Raw genomic sequence first — 26,618 nt, forward strand, 5'->3', positions numbered from 1 at the left:
CCTTTGAGGGGAGTTTTCATCTTGGGAAAGAGGAAGTCTGCTGGTGCTAGAGCAAGGTGAATGGTTGATCTGTACAATGCCATGTTTCACCACAGGTGTTGTCATAACAAGTGATAGGTGGGAGCACATTGTTGTACAAGGCCCAGGTACCTTTCTCTTGAAATTCTAGCCTTAGCTGCAAAATGCCCTACAATAGTCTGAAGCGCCTGTGTGTAGAATACAGCATTGATTCTCCTTTCCTTCAAGGTACAAATTCCTTGTGAAACACACCTTATTTGTCGAAAAACATGATCAGCATCATCTTGATCGTGGACTTCTTTAAACAAAACGTTTTGAGCCTTGGTGATGATTTCACTGTATGATCTGACAATTATCTCTGGGTTGTACTAAAACACCTAACACTCATTTCCAGTGATAATACAGTTGAGAAAATTAGGAATGTCTTGACAAGTCTGGATGAAATCTTTGCTTGTTGACCCTATTCACTGCTTCTGCTCATCCAAAGCTGTACACAGCAAACCCCACAATCTTCATGCAGAATGTGATGAATTAAATTATTCATGTCCAACTCATCAGCTATAATTCTGAGAGTCAAACAATCTCTTTCCACAATTTCCCAAACTTTTGCAACTCTGTCCTCATTTTGAGAGGTTGATGGATGCCTACTTCTTGAGCCATCAAAAACATCCATCCATCTTTGAATCACTTACACCATTCAAACAGGCTAGTATGACTTAACATTTCATACATTTATGCTGCAGCTTTTCCCAGTTTAAAACAAAATTTGATATTTGTTTGTTGCTCCATAGCAAAATCATAGCATGGAATGTTAATGCCTAGTAACAAATCTGTTTGTTGCTCCACATCAAAATCATGACATGGAATGTTATGATTTTGCTGTGGAGCAACAAACTTACTAACAAACTGGTTGTTACTTGCAACCTGTTAGCCTACTGGACAATCTCTGTAGCAACATCTGTTGGACGAAGTTTGAATTACAACATACTACTTCCAATTATTTTCAAACTCAATCGAACATGAATGCAACAGCACCAGTCTGGAAACTTTATTGCAATATAACATATATCAGGTATGTCTGGAATTTTTAGTCAGATTAATTTCTTTCTTCCCTAATCAAGTAGGTATTCACAAAATTTCTTTTATGAATATATGAAACAGATTCAATTCCCTATAAATTCTTGCACATTCATTCTTCACTGGCACTTTCATTCTTCAATGGCACATTCATTCTTCAATGGCACATTCATTCTTCAATGGCACATTCATTCTTCAATGGCACATGCAGTGCACTTTCCCACTGCAGTCTTTGTATTGGCTTGTTTTGATCAGAATTAGATCATCATTAGCACATCTGCCATCCATTTAGGCCTAAATGGATGGCAGATGTGCTAATGTGATCGTGGGAGAGAAGAAAAATGCATGGGATACATAAATTATCAGGTGGCACAAAAGACTATGGTAGATATAAGCTTGTCTGTAATCAAGTCACGAAGAAGGTTATGCAAGAAAAGGCAGATTATGAGAAATCTTTGGCAAAGGAGGCAAAGAAAAACAGTAAAGACTCCTTTACTTATATAAAGTCTGGAAGGAAAGGGATGAATCATATTGGTCCACTTGATATTGGTGGTTCGATTGTTGATAATCCTGCTGAGGTAGCTTACAAACTGAACGAGTATTTTGCATCAACATTCACACATGAGGAATGTCTGGTGGGAAGTGGAAGACAGAAGCTTATCAAACTCTAGCAGAGAGCTTAATGATTTTGTAATAACTGAGAGGAAAGTGGAGGAGAAATTGTTGAAGTTGAAAATAGGAACGGCATCTGGGGTGGATGGGATCTATCCAGTTATATTAAAGGAACCAGCAAAGGAAGTAAGCAAATCCTTACCAAATTATGAAAGCTTCCTTGGACTCAGGAGAGGTCCCCATGGACTGGAGATATGCAAATATGTCCCCAATTCACAAAGGGGGAATCAATGGATGACACAAATAATGACAGCCCTGTTAGTTTAACTTCTGTTCCAGGGAAAATAATGGAGTCACTGGTTAAAGAAAAACTGCAGGATCATCTAGACAAGACTGCAGTTATAGAAAGACAATACGGGGTTTGTTAAGTCAGGGATTCTCAACGGGGACAATATCACACCCAAGGGGGCAAAAAAAATTATGGGTATTACAATGGTTTGTTACCCTCCAAAGTTCATAGTTACCCGTTGAAATCTTATGCCTTAAGATTTAATTTCTCATTGGGTTGTCCCCAGAGACAACTGATTTTAAACATATAGGTATATTATATTAGGAGTAAGTGAGAAATTTTTATAAAAATCAGGAAATGTTTCAGTCTATTGTTTCTACTCTCTAAGTGAAAATTGGTATTGATTTACTGTTTCCTTGTGGAAGTTGTTTATTTTTGATCCATAGTGCTTTTGTGAGTGACTTGAGAGTTAAATAAAAATAGTTTATATTTTATTATTTAATTCTTTGTAGTTATTTAACCCATCATCAATCATGTCAAGTGCTGAAAAGAAAGTGTCTACAGTATCTGGATGAATATCTAGCTTATGGTTTTATTGAAAGCCAATCGACTCAAGACAGCCCATGTGTTTTATGCGTAATAGTTTTTTTAAATGGGACTATGAAACCATCAAGACTTTTACATCACTTAAAAAGGAAACATCATGATGAAGTTGGTAAACATATCGAATATTTTAAAAATTAAAAATAGAATTTTGAGCAACATAACACTGTTACTTCCTTATTTAAGAAGAACACACAAACAAATGAGGATAGAATGTTTGTGTCTTATAAAATTGCAAAAACTGGTAGTGCTCATACAGTTGCTGAGAGACTGTTATATGACCCACATTAGAGACTGTAATTTCAAGTGATGCATCAAAATCCTTCCAGTATTTTAAAAGCATTGCCATCGAGCAATGGTTCAATTCTAAGACGAATCAATGAGATGTCAGTTAACATTGAAGAGCAGCTAACTGACAAACTAAAAAGGAGCAAATTTTCTATTCAGATTAATGAATTTAGAGTTACTGACAATAAGGCCCTTTTAATGGCATATGTTTGTTATTTTGATGATGATTGCAAATTGGAAGAAGAGATGTTTGTAAAATCGATAGAAACTGATTGTAATGGAGCATCCATTTTTGTTGCTGTAAAAACATGGTTTGACTAAAAACAAGTACCATTGGAAAATTTGGTATCCTGTTCCACTGATGGTGCAACTTCCATTGCTAGAAGACAAAGGTTTTTATAGCCCACATAAAGGAAGTATGTCCCAAAGTTCTTCCAATACACTGCATTGTGCACAGACATCATGTGGCTGCAAAAAATTTTAGTCCAGTTCTTTATCAATCTTTTAATATAGTTATTAAAACCATCAATAAAATAAAGTCACATAGCAAATATGATGGCCTTTTCAGAAACTTTTGTGTTAATAATGAAGAACAGTATGTGAGGCTTCTTTTACAGAAGTTAGATGGCTTTCTAAAGGAAACTGTCTAACAAAATTTGTAAACCATTTTGATATCATAATTAGTGTTTTAGAAAGCAAGGAGACACTGATTTAACAAAGGAGATCAGCAAACACAAAATATACTATACGGCTTGGATTTTTCGAAAACTTAATAAAAGTATCACTTCAACTTCAAGGGAAATTAATTATGATGACAGATTTACAAAGGAGGATCAAAGGGCGACACAAGTAATTATAGACCTGTTAGTTTAACTTCTGTTCCAGAGAAATTAATGGAGGCACTGGTTAAAGAAGCAGTGCAGGATAATCTAGACAAGACTTCAGTTATAGCTCGGACACAGCATGGGTTTAAGGGGAAATCTTGTCTGACCAATTTGATTGGATACTATGATGTGGTCACAAAGCAACTGGATGCAGGGAATAACTTTGATATCATATATTTGGATCTTAGAAAGGCTTCTGATACTGTTGCACATGGAAAACTGCTACACACATTGGAGCAGTGCAATATTGGAGGCAAATTGCTGCTATGGATAAAGGGATGGTTAAGTGGGAGAAGACAGGGTGGTAATCAATGGACACTGCTCTTCGTGGACTAATGTTATTAGTGGAGTCCCTCAGGGTTCAGTGTTGGGTCCATTGTTGTTTTCTGTATTTATAAATGATACTGATGATAGTATATCAGGCTAATGTCCAAGTTTGGAAACGATACGATATGAAGGTTGGCCGGGTTGTTAAGGTCACTAATGACAGTACGCTGCTGCAACAGGATCTAGAAAAGTTGAGCAGATGGGCTGAGAGGTGGCAAATGAAGTTTAACATTGACAAATGTTAAGTATTACATATGGGAAGCAGTAACCCCAGAGTTACGTATCAACTCTGTGGTACTACACTGACTGATTTTGTTGCCCCTTGTGGTAGAGAATGTAAAGGACCTGGGGTAATTGTGCAGGCAGATATGAAGTTTTCTGAACAGTGCAGAAGGGCACAAGAGTAGCTCATGGTGTCTTGTCAATGATATACAGGAATTTTTCTAGCAGGGATAAGGAGGTGATTATTTCCTAGTATAAGGCAATGGGACTGGCCACACCTTGAGTACTGCATACAGGTCTGGAGGCCTCATTTCAAGAAGGATGTAGAGCTCCTGGAGTACAGAGAAGGGCAACAAGATTAGTGAATGGAACAAAGGGTTGCTCTTACAAAGAAAGGCTTAAGTTTTGCAAATTACAGTGTCTGGAGACTAGGCAACGGCAAGGTGGTCTGATAGATTTGTATAAATCCTTGAATGGTTTGAGCATGCTCAATGCCGATGGAATTCTTCCTCTTGCTCAGAATAATCACCTGAGAGGGCATAAATTCAAATTGAGGAAAGACAGATGTAGGATAGACGTGCGGCAATTTGCCTTTAGCCAGCAGGTAGTTGGTTGATGGAACAGACTTCCATCCCTTGTTGTGGAAGTTGATAGCCTAAATAAATTTAAGGCTCAGCTGGACAGGTATTTCGAATGAACAGAGGGGTGAAATGGGAGTGGTTTTTTTTTTTTTGGCTGATGCTGCATAAGCTTGCTTTCTTGCATCATATGCCTCTACTAATGTTAATGCTAACAACGGCGGAGATGGATAGATGAAATTAATGACTTTGTGGGTAGTAAATGGATGGCCATTGCACAAAACAGAAGGAACTGGAAAGTTGCTGGAGAAGCCTTCATCCTGCAGTGGATTGAAAATGGCTGATGATGATATCAAATTTATTTTTTGCATCCAGTTCCTTTGTAACCACATCATAATATCCTATCAAATTTGTCAGACAAGACTTTCCCTTAACAAACCCATGCTGTGTCTGAATTATTGCTGCAGTCTTGTCTAGATGATCCTGTAATGCATCTTTAACCAGTGACTCCATTATTTTACAAGGAAAAGAAGTTAAACTAACTGGTCTGTAATTACTCGTGTCACCCTTCGATCCCCCTTTGTGAATTGGGGATACATTTGCACATCTCCAGTCCGTGGGGACCTCCCTTGAGTCCAAGGATGCTCTCATAATTATGGCTAAGGGTTTTCTTACTTCCTTTGCCGCCTCCTTTAATATAACTGGATAGATCCCATCCACCCCAAAGTGCTTTTCTTATGTTTAACTTCAACAATTTCTCCTCCACTTTGCTCTCAGTTATTAAAAAATCATTTAGCACCCTGCTACAATTTGATAACCTTCTTGAATTTTCAAACCATAATAACTCCTCATGTGTGAAATGTAGATGCAAAATATTCACTCAGTTTGTTTGCTATCTCAGCAGGATCATCAACAGTCAAACCATCGATATCAAGTGGACCAATCTGATTCATTCCCTTCGTTTTAGAATTTATATAAGTAAAGAAATCCTTGCTATTTTTCTTAAGCATCCTTTCCCAAAGATTTCTCGTAATCTGCGTTTGCCTGCCTAACCTCCTTTGTGACTTGATTACAGACTAGCTTATATCTGCCATAGGCTTCTGTGTCACCTGATAATTTATATGCATCCCATGCATTTTTCTTCTTTGTCACAAGTCTCATTAGTTCATTTGATAACCATTTAGGCCTAAACCTTGAACAATATTTATTAATTAATAGGTACGAAACTTTTAGTAGCTTCCATGATTAATTCCTTGAATGCTTCCCACTTAGAATTTACTGTTGGTAACATCATCAGTTGATCCCACTGTACAGAATTTAAAAATTATCTGAGACCACTATACTCACCTTTACGGAAGCAAAAACCCTTTCCTTTACTCCTGATGGTAATTATATATTTAAGTAAATCCCAAATCAGTACACTGTGATCACTGCCACCTAGTGGTTCCTTTATCTGCAAATTCTTAATACACAAATGATCACTGCTGATAACCAGAAGAATATTACTCTCTCTGGTTGCCTCTCGAACATGCTGCTGAATACACAAAAGTCTTACTAGTGTGCGAGTGACCAACCCACAAGTTCCGGTCAATATCTGGGAAGTTAAATCCCCCATTATAAAACATTCTGATTTACTAGCCCACTATTTCTCTGTACAATTGTTCATTGTACTTATTCAAGTCATTAGGCCTATAACACACTCCTACTCTTATTTTTGCTTTCGTAGTGCTTATGTCACACCTAACTGACTCAACAGTGCACTGTTTATCTATATCAACTGGATGCACTTTTGATTTTGTTTTTCTTAATTAACAGCATAACACCTCCTTCCTTCCTATACTGTCTATCCTTTCTGTACGCATTGCACTCCTCAAATTCCAATTCTGCATTCCTAATATCTGTGTGACACCACGTCTCTGATATCCCAACAATATCCGCCTTTGATGTCTTGACCAACACTTCAAACTCATCAAATTTATTTGCTATATTCTAGCATTGGTATACACGAAGTAGAAAAGGAAGCAGTAAAATAAAAAAAGCACAAAAAAAAAGTAAAACAGTGATGGTTGTTTAAAACAAATAGTCTCAACCAAATATTGCTAAACAAAAAAAAAAAAAAAAAGAAAGGTAAATGATCAGTGGAATTGAAACCATTAATTATGTAATCAAACAGTATCAGAAATAAGAATATTATTAAATAAGACATAATACATAAAAAAAGAGAAATGATTCAAGAGAGGGAACTTCTGGTATGTAAAGCATGGCCAATTCCTTTAAAAAACAATAGTCAACATCAAACAACACAGAAAAAATGAAAATCGCCTACTAATAAAATCTCAGAGAGAATGCAAAAAGTAACAACACAACCTATTGGTTGTGTTGTTACTAACAGGATGGGCAAGACTGACTAAAAAAGATTATGAAAAGCTGGAAGAAAAACAACATATCTTTACTGCCAAAGCTTCAATTTGCTGCATGATTAATGAGCAAGAATCAAATTGCACAAACCATCTAGTCAAAACAAGACGGCCATTACTAGTCAACCCTCAAGGCAACAATGTTAGTTTAATTAAAATTAAAGTGCAGAGAAATCACAATCATTTGTGTCCAAGTTTCTACATGATCAATAATCTCACTTGTAGATCAACAAGAACTTGAGAAGTTTATTTCTTTGAATGCCTGACATTCGGTAAAAAAAAATGTGAGAAAAACAGATCCCAATCAAGAGATGGGACAAATAACAATCAATGATCTGATATAAAAAGCCCAATTTTCAAAGAACTGCAAGACTTGAGGTTGTCACAGACATTTTCTCCTTGGGTCCTTGAGGTTGTCACAGACATTTTCTCAGATATGCCTGACAAGCTGTACTTGCTACCTGGGAGTCTAAAACGCTGATGGAACTGATATTCGGGTGACACTCAAGTCAAGTGGATCCAATTTCGGCAAAGTCCTGACGGCCTGTGACAGCCAAATCCTTTTTTGCACCTTCATGATGGTGGGTGACCACCCAGGTATGAACCAACGTAAGCAGGGTCGAGGTGTGGCGCCCACACCACATGGAGGAATGCCACCCCTCTATGTTACCAGGCAGTACTAGGTGGTGGATGACTCATCAACTGGTGAGATACCACCACTTTGCCTATTGGAGGCTTGAAGTGATGGAACCCATGTTTAGTCTCTAGAGCTAAGTTCTGGTCAACCCTTCCCTATCTCTTCCAGCATGCGGTATGATTGATGACTTGAGGTTATGATGAATGTCGTGGCGAGATCCAATATTCCTTACATTTTGAGGGTATAGCTCTAAAACGGTGTTCGCAGGGCAGCCACTAGTTAGTACACAGGACTGAACCTATTGTTAACTCTCTAGGAGGCTTCCGGATCAGCTAGTGTATAATCTTGCTACCTCTACTCTGCCAGATAGTGACTGGAGGGAGTCCGAGTAGTGTGTATGCAGGGAGCATTGTCGAGGCCACGTTATGTCAAGGATCTGGGTATATTCTTACCATGTGTATGCCATATCCAAAAATTCATTACTTCACACAGCATGTCCCACCCACTTTTTCTTACTATTGAATACACCATGAATTGTCACACTAATAGAGCAAGCTTATCTGCAAAAAGATCTAAACCTCCCAAGCACTTCCTAATTCATTTCACAAATATACGTGTTCTCAATTCTAATTTCAACCATGTCCATTTCCACTTGCAGTCTGCCAAACCCCATGTACTTTTTCTGACAGAATCTCAGTTATTGGTTGATTCAACTACTGCTCATCTCAGATGCCCAAATTATTCGCTGTATGATTCCTTTCACCTCAAAGGTGGTACTTGTGCATATGTCCGTTCTGATATTCCCTGTCAGAGACTTGGCAATTTGGAATCTCCTCTCTTTGATCTTCTCTGGCTTAAAATCTCTCTACTTCATTGTCAAATTCATCTGTTGTCTCTTCCATTCTCCCAAATCCACTAATCACTTGGAGCTCTTTGACTTTCTCTCTTTGCAACTTGACTTTCTCCAGTCCAACTTTCCTAACAGTGAGGTAATTTTCCTTGGTGATTTTAAATGTTCACAACTCCAGCTGGCTTCCGTTTTCTAGTCACACCGACCCAACAGGTCGAGATGCAGAGGTCTGTACCAGGTCATTAGTAATTTGCAATTACTAATGACCTGGTACAGATTGTTCATTTACCTACAAGAATTCTGGACAATCCTAATCATACAGCCAATACGCTTGATCGTTTTCTCACAAACAACCCTTCTAAATACACGGTTGAAGTGAGAGGTCCTTTAGGCACTTCAGATCACAACTTGGTGATTGTCTCTTCTCCAATGGAACCTTTATCTCATGGCTATTCCCAACAGAGTTGTTTGGCATTACAAGAATGCAAAATGGGATGACCTGTGAGACTTCTTTTCCTTGGTCTGATTACTGTTTCAAAACTTCTGATGTCAACGTTTGCTCAGATTGTGTCAGTGAAATTATTCTTGCAGGAATGGAATCCTTTATCCCACACTCCACTTTAAAATCTCGTCCTTTATCTAAACCTCGGTTTTCCAATAAATGTGCTAAGGCTGTCCAAGAGAAGAATGTTGCATATCGTAATTGGCTTGTTTCTAATTCTTCAGTTTCATTTTCTGCCTACACCAAAGCTCGCAACAATTGTAAAGCAGTTATTAATCAGTCCAAACTAGAGTTTGAACAGGCTAAGAGTAGAAAACTTGCTTCTTGTCCTAATGGTAGCCGAGCATTCTGGTCTCTTGCCAAAGCTATTGGCCGCAACTTTTGCCCATCTCTGCTCCCACCTCTGTCCAAACCAGATGGTTCTGTTGTCACTTCAGCCAAGGATAAAGCTGACCTGCTAGCATCCCATTTTTCTTCCAGCTCATGTATTAATGATCTTGGTAAAACACCTCCCACCATTCCTAACATGCTCCATTCAATGCCTCCTGTGGTCTTCCATCAAAAGGATATCAGAAGTGTTTTGATGAATCTTGATGCTAAGAAAGCTCCAGGTCCTGATGGTATTTCTCCACTTGTTCTCAAAACTTGTGCTCCTGAACTTACTCCTATTCTTTGCCGCTTTTTTCACTTTCTTATTCCAAAGGTGTTTTTCCTTCTGCTTGGAAATTTGCTCATATCCAGCCAGTTCCTAAAAAGGGTGACAAATCCCTCCCATCCAATTATCGTCCCATTGCAATTACTTCTACTCTTTCTAAAGTAATGAAGAAATCAATTAACCGCCAACTCTTAAACTACCTAGAAACCTTCCATCTGAACGATCGCCAGTATGGATTCCGTCAGTGTCGATCCACTGGTGATATTCTGGCTTATGTTACCCATTTATGGACTAATTTAATGGAAAGGTTCGGCGAAACAAGTAGTTGCTCTTCACATCTCAAAGGCTTTTGATCGTGTTTGGCATAAAGGTCTTCTAAACAAGCTTCCATCTTATGGTTTGCCAACTGTTTTTAGTAATTGGTTATCCAGTTTTCTCTCTGATCGTTCACTGAGGGTGATGGTAGATGGCTCTCTGTCTTCTAACTTCTCCACTAATGCCGGTGTCCCCCAAGGTTCAGTTCTTTCCCCCACTCTTTTCCTCTTGTATATTAATGACCTTCTTCCATTGACTGGAAATCCTCTCCATAGTTTTGCCGATGATAGCACATTGCATTCCACTTTCAATTTTGAGAAACCTTGTCCTGCTCAAACAGCTTCAATGTCTTGAAAATCTGCTAGGAATTTCTTAAATGCCGATCTTCAGGTAATTCTCCAGTGGGGCAAAGACAACTTAGTTGATTTCAACCCTTCTAAAACTCAGTCTGGTCTTATATCTTCGCAAAAAGGATTCTTCTGCTCCTATGCTTATCTTTAGTGACACTCCGATTTCTAGGCAAAATGATCTCTTTTGGGGATTACCCTGACTTCTAATCTCTCTTGGCACAAGCACATTACAAATATTGCTTCCTCTGCATTTAAGAAACTTGGTTTTCTCTTTCGCCCTTGGTGTTACTTTTCTTCCAAACAGCTGCTCACTCTGTATAAATCGCAAATCAACCCTGCCATGAAATACTGTTCCCACATCTGGGGTGGTGCCCCCAAAACCTCTCTCAGGCTTCTTGATTCCATTCAGATTTTTGATTTTGATTTGGTAGTTGTTGGCGCATCGGCTTCTGTGGCCATATTGCACCTCCCAAGGTTTTTGCAGTACTTTGATCCAAGCCCGAGGCGGGAATCGAACCCGCGACCTTTGGGTTGCCGGGCAGGTACTTTACCCACTCGGCTAGCCCGGTCGGCTGATTCCATTCAGAAGAGGGCAGTTAGGTTAATTAATGATTCATCTCTAACAGAGTCTCTCCACTCGCTTTCTCATAGACGTACTGTTTCTGCTGCATGCTTCTTCTACAGATACTTCCATGGGCACTGTTCTTCTGAATTGGCTTCTATAATTCCCGCTCTTTCTTTCAAAACAGTCCGAACACGTGTGCAGCCACCAGCCAACATCCATTTACTGTCCAACTTCAAACCCACAGAACCAACTTTTCATCTTCCTCATTTATTCATTCAACTGCCGTTTTCTGGAACAACCTTCCTTCATAAGTATTTCCTGAAAATTACAATCTACAGATGTTCAAGTCCAATGTCAACAAATATCTTCTTTTGTCTTCTCAACCTCCAACCCAAACATGGTACTAAGTACTATAGGTTCTAATACCTCTCGTGTTTGGGGTTCACATAAAAAAAAAAAAAAAAAAAACACCCTCTTTTTTCTCAATAATGTCAGAGAATTTTGAACTGCTTCCATAAAGTAATCACACTTTTTTAAAGAAAGCAAGGCAAGTGAATAACAAGAATAAAAAGACATCTTAGAATATACCAACATTATATAACCAACTCAAGTCTACAAAGGAAAATACACTTCCAAAATGAGTGCAGCTTAAACCGGTTACACTATCTAAAGTACACAACACAAAAGAAGCAGCAAATACAGTGTAAGGTTTTGCACACATGTATCATTCAGTATCTCCTGCACTATTTAATCTTATAGAATGTCATATGCTTTAAGAGCTGATAAAGAGGCACTCTACCCTGAAAGCTTGTTTATTTATGTATATTTTATTGCTTTTGTCTATTACTTTATCAATGCTCAAGTAGCTTGTAGATTTATTTTACGTATTTTTCAGACTTGATTATATGTATTATTTTATTAAAAGTTTTGTTTAAATATTTGTGCTTAGTTGGTAAATTATTAGTATGATTCCCAATATGCAAGAGCCTTTTTTTTTTGCTATTTTATTTTTCAGTTTCTAAAAAACTTTTTTTTTTTTCTCAAAGCTATATGAGATAAAAATACTTCATCACTAAGATTGCTAAGAAGTGCTAAAACTTCCCTGAATAAATTTTCCAAAACCCCTGGTTTACATTATAATTTATGAAGTGTACTACAGTTTGCTGTACTGACATTTTAGTATATCTGTTGCTTTGTATTTTGCCATGTGTATTCTCGGGAAGGGTAGCTCAAGTGGAAAGAAAAAGAATATAAGCAAAACACTAATAAATTATATTTTAATAAGGCCTGAGAAATAAAAGTTATATATCAAAACACAAATAAACTGGAATTCTCTTATTTAAAATATTTACCTAAGAATTCTGCATAATTTATAAAAAAATTAAAACTTCGAATCTGTGCCTAGCAGAAACTATCATGATACTTGAGAGGGGAAAAAAAAAAAAAAAAAAAAAACCCATACCAAATCATACTGCAAAATTAGATAAGAATGCTAAAGATGCATAAACTAACCTGGTGGTGCTGAAGCTTTACTGTTTTGAAAAGTTGCAACGTTTTCTAACCTGGTGGCTACTGTTTCTAGTCGATTTACTAATGTAGCCAATTCAGTAGCAGACATATCTAAAAAATAAAGCAACATTACAAAAAAAAAAAAAAGTGCAATTTATAGCAAGAAAGCTAGTTAGAGCAAAAAACTTATCCTCCATTATTTTAACAACACAGAAGTTTTTTGTGAACAGCTACATATGCTTATAAAATGTGAAACTTCTATAAATGATATTTTCCCAACAGAAGTTGAAAAGATACGAAGATTTGAACTAGAAAAAAAATGCACACAAGTTCTGACCCAAAGACATATTACTATCTTTATGTAATTATCACAAAATTGATTCTTTTATCCTGCTTTATTTTTAACCATTTACGATTATTATACAAGGGCTATACCAACAGTATGGTAATAGAGAGAGAACTGTCACAAAGCATTTAATTTTACTGAAGCAACTGTTTGCACAAATCATAGTGTGAGTGCTCACTGTTTCTTGATGTTGTTGTTATTTAGTTTTTAGGAGCATTAGCAACTAAGGCCACATTACTCTGGGGGATATGCGGTGGTCATTCCCTGACCTTTCTGCATCCTCTGTATTTGGTGGCTCATGGGTTCGAACCCAGGTCTAACCAAGAAGCATGTGCTATGCACTGCTGCTCCTGCCCACCTGGCTACGGAAGTGCCGTTTCTTGATGTAGTCGCAGAAAAATGAGGCATTTATTCTATAATGCAATGAAATTTCTAATTCTATGGTTATTCGTGGTTTTTCAAAACTAATCAGGCTGCAACAGCATTCTGTAAATTCTCAGATTCCCACCCATAACTAGTAAGGTGTCATTTTATAATTGGATTATAATCAAACAATACTATATCCACACTATGTGGTGGTTTTATATCACTCCTGCCAGATAACCTGGCAAATGTATCTTTCTTTGTCAGACAGATTTAAAACTTTTATCTGACTTATCATGAAATAGAATGGATTGGATCATTCTGTTGCATGATAATGCTGCAGAATATTCCATTATATAATAAGATGGGTCCCTTTATGAATGACCATCTTAATAATAAGATGGTCATTCATAAATGTTCACAGATCACATTTTTCATTCTGCATAAATTCTTGCTCTAAGGTTCATCGCATTAATAAATTCAAATAAGAATTAGTAAAAATTCAGACCTACAGGTCTCAATAACTTCCACGATTTTAGTATATTAAAAAAAGTAAGAGATTACCTCAATCTTTTTCGTGGAATGCTTTCAGTCAATTCTCTCTCATATGTGATGAATAAAATAAAATTAAAAAATTGGAAAAAAAACCGAATTAATGAATTTCTACACTCATAGAGATACAACCAAATCAGACGCGCAATGGAACTGAAAGTCCCAACCCGATCACGAAACACATCAAACCACCGCAGCAAGACCACGAGTGCGAGAAGACATTGTGTCATAATAAATAGTTTAAAAAAACTATTTATTCGGCTTTAGGTTCCGTTGCATGTCGGATTTGGTCTTATCTCTATGAGTGTAGAAATTCATTAATTAGTTTTTTTCCAATTTTTTCATCTTATTTTATTCTTCACATATGAGATAGAATTGACTGGAAGCATTCCACAAAAAAGATAGAGGTAATCTCTTACTTTTTAATTAATAAATTCAAAAAACTATTTTACTTAAAAATTTTATGAACTATTAAAATAGATTTATCACAGAAACTTATTATTCAGTGGGTGGGTGGAACAGAACGCACCACTAGTCTTTGACCAGTGGTGAGTTCTATTCCAAAAGGTTTGCAAAGATAAAAAGGTTGAGAACCACTGCCTATAAGTATTAAGACTACAGTATTACTAAACAGTTTTGGAATTCTGCTGGCTCCTAAATACATAAGTTAAGATTGTCCTCAATTTAATAATTTAACCTCGGCTATCTATATCAAATCCATAAATTATCAGCTGCCTTATGGTACAGAGCAGTCAACCAGTTCTACTTTGAAAATTCAAGCAATTCCATGCTCAATACAAAAAAAAAAAAAAAAAAACCCCTTTCAATACCAGAAAATCCTTATATCAAGTCTCAATATGCCAAGCATCAGCATATTATCAAAAGCTTAACTAAAATGCTTTTTAGTTATGCATCCATCTGGATTCTATGCGCACAAAAAACTATCCCATACTAATTGATACAGATGTGTGGCCAACTGGGACTGTGTACAGACTAATGTGGAAGGAAAGTTACCCAAAAATTTAACCCCAACATCATATCTACTAATGGTGATCACCCTGTACCCAAATGGTAACCACTAACCAGAAACAACTACATGAAATTAGTTTGACCACAACTTCCAACTGATAATTACTGGAATTAATAAATACTATTAACAACCAAACTAAAATTGCACGAACTAAGTACTAAAGTCATAATCACACCCACTATAAGCTTTCAGGAAAGAGTTGAGGTAGTTGAACTATTGGATATGGCAAAGTCTACAAGACAAGGGAAACTGTTAGTGGAAAAAGATAATATAAAAACAATAACAACACAAAGCAAGAATTAACTCTGAAGCATAGATTTTGAGAAATGGAAATGCCATCATGAACTTGAGAAACTTTGGCATCAAGATTGTTCAGGATTCTCCTTAACTTCTTTCTGTGGGAAAACTTATAATGCAATGGTTAGAATACATCTTCAGTAATGCATAAAGCTTCATTTAAAGAAGGATGTGGATCTGTTGGAATGTTTGCAAAGAGGAGCAATAAGATTAGTAAAGGAAACAAAAAGTACCCTTGGAAATAAGGTACCTTGAGAAGAGTTTCAGGTCTGTAATGTCAGTTTGATAAAAGTGTTTCAAGGCTTTAAATGGATTGAGTAAACTAACTGCTGATGGTATCCTTACTCTTTCTTAGACAACAAACACACACAAGGGGGGGGGGGGGCAAATTTAAATTGAAACTTGCAGAACAGATATGTGAAAAATCTGACTTCAGCCAGAGACTTTCCCAGATTAACTTGTCCTGATTGTTAGGACAAGTTCATCTCGTGTTGTGGAAGTGGGCAGTTTAAATTTGAGGAAGAATTAGACAAATTATTAATAGAGACAGATAGGGTAGGGACTAGACTAAGAAGTACTCCAACCAGCATCTGACCAGAATGGATGGCTGACAGTGTCTGAATCCCATGGTAGGGGCAGCTGATGGTACCTGGCAGAAAGGTATAGAATGTATCCCCTAGAAACACATTCCAACAGTGAGGGGATTATGCCGGACTTCCCAAACATAAAAGGCCGTAATGGATATGTATCACCAAATACTGAACAAAGGTCATGGACAAATGACAGACTATGCTCAAACCAGAAATGGAGGTAGGGTCTCAAAACTTCTGAACCAAAACCCAACTAGCAACACTGACATAACAGGAGTAAACCAAGATTAGAAAGTGCCACATTAAATACAGGGACATTAAGAACTGAATCAAGAATAGCAGAACTTGAAAATGCTCTACTTCACATATGTTGGGATGTCATCATCAGAATAGCAGAAGTCAAAAGAAAAACAGAATCAATCATAAAGAGAAAGTGGAAACTTACTATATTGCAAGAACGACATTCCAGGGCAAAATGGCATCGGCTTCCTAGTACATAGGAGACGGAAGAACTACATCAAAGAATTTAGTGATGTCTCAGACTGCATAGCTGTTTTAAAACTCCATTTTAACAAAAATGCCATATACTAACATTGATTCAGATTTACACACCAACAAGCAGCCTGAAGATAACGAAATAGAATTCTACGACCAACTAAATTCAGCTATAAGCAACTTTGAACAACCTGGACTGTTGCCATGGGAGACTTCAATACAAAATTGGGCCAGAGATCAGCAGGGGAAGAAGATATTTTAGGACCACATGGCTATGGAACAAGAAATGCTAGGGGGGGGGGAGAGAAAAATGGTACATTTTGCATTAGGACAGAATCTCTCTGTGATGAACACTTATTACAAGAGAATAAATAGGCATTTGACATGGCTATCACCTGATGGAAAAGCAAAAACTGAAATTGATTATGTATTAGCTACAGACAAGAGCATATTCAAGAAACATGAAGTTATAAACCAATTCCAGTTTAGCACCGATCATCGCTTAATCCAAGCTACATCATGATTGAAAAGAAAGCTTCTAAGAAATAAAAGGTTTACTAATGGAAAAACAGTACTATCCATATCAGTGATAACCAAGAAGACTATCTTCATGAGCTGAATAACAGATTCACTCCACTTTCCTCTCTGTGTGACACTGGAGTCCAAGAGCTGTGTGACAAGATAGATGAAACAGTAGTGCAGGCTTCAAGAAAAGTTAAAGTCAAAAATACTACCACATCCTCAAGACAAACAAAAGTCCGGGTCCAAATGGCATTACAGTGGAAATGATAAAATTTAGATATAAAGAAATACTTCCATATTTAAAGCTCCTTACAATAAAATACTGCAAACAAACATCTTACCAGCACAGTGGCTAATGTCTCACATAATACTTCTCCACAAGAAAGGCAGTAAATCAAATATCACCAATTACTGCCCTATCAGCCTGATTTCACAAAATTATAAAGTATTTATCAAAATAATTCAAAAACATTTCCAGCTTGCTAGATGACAATCAACCTGTGGAACAAGCTGGATTCAGAAAAAACTTTTCAGTGACTGACCACCGACACACTTTAAATCAAATAATAGAGAAGTACCAGGAACACAACAAGATACTTTACCTGGCCTTCACTGATTACACCAAAGTTTTTGACTCCGTGAACCACAGCATAGCCTTCGAGGCCCTACAGCAACAGGGTATCCCCAACAGAATACATCACCCTACTACAACAAATCTATAAGGACAGCTCAGCTCAAATAAAAAAATTGGATAGATTGGAAGAGAAATTCCAGATCAAAAGAGAAGTTAAACAAGGCAACTCAATCTCACTGAAACTATTTACAGCTACACTAGAGTATATTTTCAGAAACCTAAACTGGGAAAACAGAGGAATTAATATCGTGGGAAAAAAAAACTAAGCCATCTAAGCTTCGCTGACTATATTGTTTGTTCTCAGAAGATGCACAGGAATTGCAAGAAATGCTAGATGAATTAAGGAAGGAAAGTGAAATTGCTGGCTTAGACATCAATCTTGAAAAGACAAAAATCATTACAAATTACCAACAGTATCCCATTATAATTCTTGACAACACCTCTCGAATTTGTTAATCAGTTCACGTATCTGGGCAAAATTATCTTTTCACGATCGCCAGACACACGAGACCAATATGAGGTTGAAAAACAGCTGGAAAAAAAAAAAAAAAAAAAACTGGATGCTTGGGGACTATATGAAGGGAGAATTGCTGGTTTGTCTGAAAAGAAAGCTCTTAAATACATGTATAAATCCTAAATTTATGTATGGAGCACAAACCTGAAAATTACAAGTAGGACAAAGAGCAATAGAAAGAAGCATGTTGGCCTGTCAACCAAAGATAGTTACAAATGAGGAATTATGTAAAAGAACTGGAATAAAGGGCATTATAGTAGAAGCAAAAACATCCAAAGTGGAAATAGACTAATTTGTGTGACGAGTTGAAGGAATTTGCAGGAGGAAACTGGCCAACCACGACACTGGACAGAAAAAGATGGAAGATTTTGGGCAGCAGCTAACAGCTCTAGAAAAGACCAGACAGCTGAAACATTAGGACAGGAAATGAGTTTCTACTCTTAAGATTTTTCAAAACCGATTTCAGATTATGAAAACAATAAGCAGAAAAGGAAGCTGGAAATTTAGATACAAGCCAACTGGAACATTCCATATTCTTATCTTGCACAGCCTTACACTGTTTAGAAAACCATGGTTTTAGATGAAAACTTGAGGGTGGAATGAAGAATAAAGGATTTGTATCCCTACAAGGATAACTACATTAGCAGAGGCATATGATGCAAGAAAGCAAGTTTATATAACATAAGCCAAAAAAAAAAACCCTTCTCATTTCACCCCTCCATTCACTCCAAATTCTTGTCTAATTTTGCCTTGATATTATCTAAGTTATTGACCTCCAACTACAACAGATGGAAGTTTGTTATAACTATCAACCACCTGCTGGCTAAAGGCAAATTTCTGCACATCTATTTTACAATTGTGAGTAGTCTGTGCAAGAGAAAGAATCCCATCAGCATTGAGCCTGCTCAAACCATTCAAGCCCTTATACATCTCAATTAGATCACCCTGCAGGTGCCTAGTCTCCAGAAGCTGCAATTTGCAGAATTTAAGAAGCCTGTCTTGGTAACAACAACCCTTTGTTCCACTTACCAATCTCATTGCCCTTCTCGTTCCAGCAGCTCCACTCTTTCCTAAAATGAGGCCTCCAGACCTGTATATGGTATTCAAAGTGTGGCCTGACCATTGCCTTATACAAGGGGACAATCACCCCCTTATTCCTGCTAACAAAATTCCTGTATATTATTGACAAGACACCATGAGCTACTCTTGCAGCCTGCTTGCACTGCTCAGAAAACATATCTGACTGCACAATTATCCCTAAGTCTTTATTCTCCACTACCCTGAGTGTAATACCACCCAATTGATACGTTATTCTAGGGTTACTGCTACCCATATGCAGTACTTTACATTTGTTAAAGTTCAGTGGCCACCTCTCAGCCCATCTCCTCACCTTTTCCAGATCCTGTTGCAGTAGCCTACTAGCATCAACAACAATGCCAACCTTCATATCGTCTGAAAACTTAAGACATTAACCCTGATATACCTTCATCAATTTCATTGATAAACCAAAAACAACAATGGGCCGAACATCGAACCCTGGGGAACTATACTAATAACATTAGTCCACAAAGAGCAGTGTCCATTGATAACCATTCTGTCTTCTCCCACTCAACCATCCTTTTATCCATTGTAGCAACTTGCCCTTAATGCCATACTGCTCGAACTTGTACAGTAGTCTCCCATTTGCAACAGTATCAAAAGATTTCCTAAAATCCAAATATATGATATCAAAATTATTTTTTGCATCCAATTCTTTTGTGACCACATCATAGTATCCAACCAAATTTGTCAGACAAGACTTTCCCCTTAACAAACCCATGCTGTATCTGAACTATAACTGCAGTCTTGTCTAGATGATCCTGCATTGCTTCCTTAGCCAGTGACCCCATTATCTCCCCTGGAACAGATGTTAGACTAACAGGTCTGTAATTACTTGTCACCCTTTGATCCCCCTTTGTGAATTGGGGACATATTTGCACATCTCCTATCCATGGGAACTTCCCCTAAGTCCAAGGAAGCTTCATAAATATGGTTAACGGTTTGCTAATTTCCTTTTCCACCTCCTTTATTATAACTGGATAGATCCCTTTCACCCCAGGTGCCTTTCTTATTTTCAACTTCACCGATTTCTCCACCACTCTGCTCTTAGTTATTACAAAATCATTTAGCTCCCTGCTAGAGTTTGATAAAATTCTGGCCTCCACTTCCTTACAGACTTCCTTGTGTGAATGTAAATGCAAAACTCATTCAGTTTGTCAGCTACCTCAGCAGGTTCATCAACAATTTAACCACCGATGTCAAGCGAACCTAATTCATCCCCTCCTTCTAGAGTTTACACAACTAAAGAAGTCTTTACTGGTTTTCTTTGCATTGTTTTCCAAAGATTTCTCAGATTGTAATCTGCTTTTGTTTGCCTAACATCCTTTGTGACTAGATTACAGACTATCTTATATCTACCATAGGCATCTATGTCTCCTGATATATATTTTTTTTTTTTATGAGAACCCCAAACACAACAGGTATTAGAACCTATAGTACTTAGTACTGTGCTTGGGTTGGAGGTTCAGAAGATATTTGTTGATATTGGACTTGAACTTCTGTAGATTGTAATTTTCAGGAAATACATATGAAGGAAGGTTGTTCCAGAAAACGGCAGTTGAATGAATAAATGAGGAACATGAAAAGTTAGTTCTGTGGGTTTGAAGTTGGACAGTAAATGGATGTTGGCTGGTGGCGGCACGTGTTCTGACTGTTTTGAAAGAGAGAGCAGGAATTATAGAAGCCAATTCAGAAGAACAGTGCCCATGGAAGTATCTGTAGAAGAGGCATGCAGCAGAAACAGTGCGTCTATGAGAAAGCGAGTAGAGAGACTCTGTTAGAGATGAATCATTAATTAACCTAACTGCCCTCTTCTGAAAGGAATCAAGAAGCCTGAGAGAGGTTTTGGGGGCACCACCCCAGATGTGGGAACAATATTCCATGGCAGGGCGAATTTGCGATTTATACAGAGTGAGCAGCTGTTTGGAAGAACAGTAACGCAGAGAGCGAAAGAGAAAACCAAGTTTTTTAGATGCAGAGGAAGCAATATTTGTAATGTGCTTGTGCCAAGAGAGATTAGAAATCAGGGTAATCCCCAAAAGAGATATCATTTTGCCTAGAAATTGGAGTGTCACTAAAGATAAGCATAGGAGCAGAAGAATCCTTTTTGCGAGATATAAGACAAGATTGAGTTTTAGAAGGGTTGAAATCAACTAAGCTGTCTTTGCCCCACTGACGAATTACCTGAAGATCGGCATTTAAGGAATTGGCAGCAGATTTTCGAGAACTTGAAGCTGATTGAGCTGGACAAGGTTTCTCAAAATGGAAAGTTGAATGCAATGTGCTATCATCAGCAAAACTATGGATAGGATTTCCAGTCGATGGAAGAAGGTCATTGATATTCAAGAGGAAAATAGTGGCGGAAAGAGCTGAACCTTGGGGGACATCAGCATTAGTGGAGAAGTTAGAAGACAGAGAGCCATCTACCATCACCCTCAGTGAGCAATCAGAGAGAAAACTGGATAACCAATTACTAAAAACAGTTGGCAAACCATAAGATGGAAGCTTGTTTAGAAGACCTTTATGCCAAACACGATCGAAAGCCTTTGAGATGTCAAGAGCAACTACTTGTGTTTCACCGAAACTTTCCATTGAATTAGTCCATAAATGGGTAACATAAGCCAGAATATCACCAGTGGATCGACACTGACGGAATCCATACTGGCGATCGTTCAGATGGAAGGTTTCTAGGTAGTTTAAGAGTTGGCGGTTAATTGATTTCTCCATTACTTTAGAAAGAATAGAAGTAATTGCAATGGGACGATAATTGGATGGGAGGGATTTGTCACCCTTTTTAGGAACTGGCTGGATATGAGCAAATTTCCAAGCAGAAGGAAAAACACCTTTGGAATAAGAAAGTGAAAAAAGCGGCAAAGAATAGGAGTAAGTTCAGGAGCACAGGTTTTGAGAACAAGTGGAGAAATACCATCAGGACCTGGAGCTTTCTTAGCATCAAGATTCATCAAAATCCTTCTGATATCCTTTTGACGGAAGACCACAGGAGGCATTGAATGGAGCGTGTTAGGAATGGTGGGAGGTGTTTTACCAAGATCATTCATACATGAGCTCGAAGAAAAATGGGATGCTAGCAGGTCAGCTTTATCCTTGGCTGAAGTGACAACAGAACCGTCTGGTTTGGACAGAGGTGGGAGCAGAGATGGGCAAAAGTTGCGGCCAATAGCTTTGGCGAGAGACCAGAATGCTCGGCTACCATTAGGGCGAGAAGCAAGTTTTCTACTCTTAGCCTGTTCGAACTCTAGTTTGGACTGATTAATAACTGCTTTACAATTGTTGCGAGCTTTGGTGTAGGCAGAAAATGAAACTGAAGAATTAGAAACAAGCCAATTACGATATGCAACATTCTTCTCTTGGACAGCCTTAGCACATTTATTGGAAAACCGAGGTTTAGATAAAGGACGAGATTTTAAAGTGGAGTGTGGGATAAAGGATTCCATTCCTGCAAGAATAATTTCACTGACACAATCTGAGCAAACGTTGACATCAGAAGTTTTGAAACAGTAATCAGACCAAGGAAAAGAAGTCTCACAGGTCATCCCATTTTGCATTCTTGTAATGCCAAACAACTCTGTTGGGAATAGCCATGAGATAAAGGTTCCATTGGAGAAGAGACAATCACCAAGTTGTGATCTGAAGTGCCTAAAGGACCTCTCACTTCAACCGTGTATTTAGAAGGGTTGTTTGTGAGAAAAAGATCAAGCGTATTGGCTGTATGATTAGGATTGCCCGGTATTCTTGTAGGTAAATGAACAATCTGTGCTAGGTCATTAGTAATTGCAAAAGCCTCAGCATCTTGACCTGCTGGGTCGGTGTGACTAGAAAACGGAAGCCAGCTGGAGTTGTGAACATTAAAATCACCAAGGAAAATTACCTCACTGTTAGGAAAGCTGGACTGGAGAAAGTCAAGTTGCAAAGAGAGGAAGTCAAAGAGCTCCAAGTGATTAGTGGAGTTGGGAGAATGGTAGAGACAACAGATGAATTTTACACAATGAGGTAGAGAGATTTTAAGCCAGAGAAGATTCCAAATTGCCAAGTCTCTGACAGGGAATATCAGAACGGACATATGCACAAGTACCACCTTTGAGGCGAAAGGAATCATACAGCAAATAATTTGGACATCTGAGATGAGCAGTAGTTGAATCAACTGATAACTGAGATTCAGTCAGAAAAAGTACATGGGGTTTGGAAGACTGCAAGTGGAAATGGACATCGCTGAGATTGGAATTGAGACCACGTATATTTGTGAAATGAATTAGGAAGTCTTTGGGAGGTTTAGATCTTTTTGCAGATAAGCTTGCTCTATTATTTTGACAATTCATGGTGTATTCAATAGTAAGAAAAAGTGGGTAGGACATGCTGTATAAAGTAATGAAATTTTTGGATATGGCGTACATGTGGTAAGAATATACCCAGATCCTTGACATAACGTGGCCTCGACAATGCTCCCCGCATACACACTACTCGGACTCCCTCCAGTCACTATCTGGCAGAGTAGAGGTAGCAAGATTATACACTAGCTGATCCGGAAGCCTCCTAGAGAGTTACCAATAGGTTTGGTCCGGTGTACTATCTAGCAGCCGGCCTGCGAACACCGTTTTAGAGCTGTACCCTCGAAATGTAAGGAATATTGGATCTCGCCACGACATTCATCATAACCTCAAAAATCATCAATCATACTGCATGATGGAAGAGATAGGGCAGGGTTGGCCGGAACTTAGCTCTAGAGACTAAACATGGGTTCCACCACTTCAAGCCTCCAATAAGCAAAGTGGTGGTACTTCACCTGTTGATGAGAGTCATCTACCACCTAGTACTGCCTGGTAACATAAAGGGGTGGCGTTCCTCCATGTGCTGTGGGCGCCACACCTCGACCCCTGCTTACGTTGGTTCACACCTGGGTGGTCACCCACCATGTACTTGTGCATGAAGGTTATACCCAGGATTACTAACAGTCCCACCATCGTGAAGGTGCAAGCAGAGGATTTGGCTGTCATAGACCGTCCGGACTTCGCCGAAATTGGGTCCACTTGACTTGAGTGTCATCCGAATATCAGTTCCATCAGCGTTTTAGACTCCCAGGTAGCAAGAACAGCTTGTCTGGCATATCTGAGAGAATGTCTGTGACAACCTCAAGGACCTAATTTACATGTGTCCCATGTATTTTTCTTCTCTGTAACGAGTTTCATTAGATCATCTGACATCCATTTAGGCCTAAACCTTGAACAGTATTTCTCAGTTGGTATGAAAAGCCTAGTAGCTACCAAGATTAATTCCTTGAATGCTTCCCATTTTGAATTTGCTGTTGGTAAAAACATCAGTTGATCCCACTGTATAGAATTTAAAAAAAATCTCTCAGTAACAGAATCTTGGCAAATATTGGGATTAGCAGATTTAAAACAGCAATCCAGGTTAAAAAAAAAAAAAAAAGAAAAAAAAGTGCATGTGCACATACACGGATCATCCCACTTCCATTCTTTTAATGCCAAAACAACACAGGGCTAAGAATGGCCATGAGACAATCTCAAATGACAAAAAAAACAATACTAAGTTGTGATCTGAGGTACCATCTAGTAAATAATTTATGTTAACTACACACTCCCTAGAGCTGTCGGTGAGAAAATATCAAGAGTATTCAGATTTTCACTAGGACTGTCTGGTAATCTAGTATGTAAATTAACAAGTTCTATGAAGTTATTAGTAATAGTAGCTGGGTCTCTACAAATTATAAAATTGAAACCGGTTGTAGTTGTGAACATTAAAATCACCTCACTGGTAATTGGAGAAAGCTGAGTTTCAGAAGAAAACTGAAATTTTTTGGAAGGAAAGCTCTGGATGATTAACCCATATAGACTTGAGTGAATGACAGAAACAATAAATGAACTTGACAGAATGGGTAAAGAGATTTTGAATCAAATTAATTAAAATAAAAAATGAGGATCGAGATTAGTAAGCCTGAAAAGGAACAGCAGAATGGACATATACACAAGTACAGGGTGGTCCAAAAGAAAAAAAAAAATTTTTTATTTCTATTTATTTAAATATTTTTGATAGTTTTTCTTATAAATTTTTAACAATTTCCTTTATTAAAGAAACTCAAGCACTGTCATCTAATGTTTAATACATTCCTTTATGTAGCAGAATGTTAATGTCTACAGAAAACTGAAAAATATTGCACCTGTCAGAAAGTATGTGCGTAACAGAAAGTTAATGAAAAATATTCACTATATCACAGAAATAATACTGGTTAATTTAGCATTCAATTATTAACAAAAAAAAAAAAAAAAAAAAAAAACTGGAACAGATTATTGATGAGATATAAATCGAAACTTTTTTAATATGGAACCTACAAGTTTTGGTTTGAATGTTTAGAATTACAGCAGTTTAAGGCCATGAGCTGTATTGATGTGATATGATGGATTCTAACAATTGGTTTCCTAATTTGATGGGTAGAACACTAATTTTAAGAGAAAAACTAAGCAACCCTCCCCAAAAACAGACCAAATTAGTACCTGTGTTAAAAAACACATAAAAGTGCTTCCCATCCCAGTTGTCAAAGCTATTACACCAAGACATGGAGGTCTATTTTTAGTCCGTAATGCAATTAAAATGACTTAATTTTTGGTAATCAGCTGTCACACTGACAATTCAAGAGGAAATGGATCATATATGGAGAAGAGAATAAATAATTACAGGCCAAAATTTTTAATAATCTCTGATTTGGATGGGGAAGGGAACATTACCATAAATCTTAAATATATAGACTCAGTCAAAGTCATTAAATATAAATGATTAAATGAATTTACTCCTTATCTTTAATTAAGAGGTTTAAATGATACAAATAATTTTATTGTATATATCTGGAATTTTATATTTTTCCATCTTATTGGGCAGATACAAATTATATGGTTTCAAAGAAAAGCAACCAGATTACTCAAGAACACAAAAGATTACTCTTACCACAAAACACTTCAGTTCTGCAAATTTCTGTGCTTGGAACTAGGCATCTGTAAGGAGACTTGATTGAAGTATTTAAGGCATTAAATGGATTGAGAAAAATCAACTGCTGATGGCATCCTTACCCTTTCTTAGACAACACACCGAGGGCCACAAAATGTAAATTAAAAAAAAAAAAAAAAAGATGCTTGAATGATAGATGTGCAAAAATGTGCTCTCAACCAGGGAGTGGCTCATTGTTGAAACAAACTATCATCTGGTTTTGTGGAAGTGGGTACTTGGTGGTTGTTGTTGTGATGAAATTTAATGACACAGGCTGCTAAGGCCATATTATGTCTTTCTAATGGTTAATAGGAAATACTAACTTTATTGTAATACCTGTTATATTTTATGTGGGTGCTTGGAATAAATTTAAGGAAGAATTAGATATATTCATAGAGAGGATGGACAAATGAGGTGAATAGGGGTGTTTTTTTTGGCTGATGCTGTATAAGCTTATTTCCATGC

At 37.5% G+C, this 26,618-nt stretch overlaps 1 protein-coding gene across 8 annotated transcripts in view; it reads right to left on the minus strand.

The window, feature by feature from the left end:
- Positions 1 to 26,618, minus strand: part of capt (adenylyl cyclase-associated protein 1) — a 286,557-nt gene that overhangs the window by 127,877 nt on the left and 132,062 nt on the right. For 6 of the 8 annotated variants that reach the window (XM_090389169.1, XM_090389168.1, XM_090389173.1 and 3 more), the window contains exon 2: positions 12,702 to 12,809. The exons of the other annotated variants lie outside the window; for them this stretch is intronic. In XM_090389169.1, the coding sequence (XP_090245295.1) occupies positions 12,702 to 12,809 (108 nt within the window). The remainder of the gene's footprint in view (positions 1 to 12,701; positions 12,810 to 26,618) is intronic. 8 annotated transcript variants of the gene reach the window in all.

Source organism: Mastigoproctus giganteus, chromosome 14, assembly GCF_048544385.1.
Source record: "Mastigoproctus giganteus isolate SK-2022 chromosome 14, ASM4854438v1, whole genome shotgun sequence".
NCBI lineage: Eukaryota > Metazoa > Arthropoda > Arachnida > Uropygi > Thelyphonidae > Mastigoproctus > Mastigoproctus giganteus.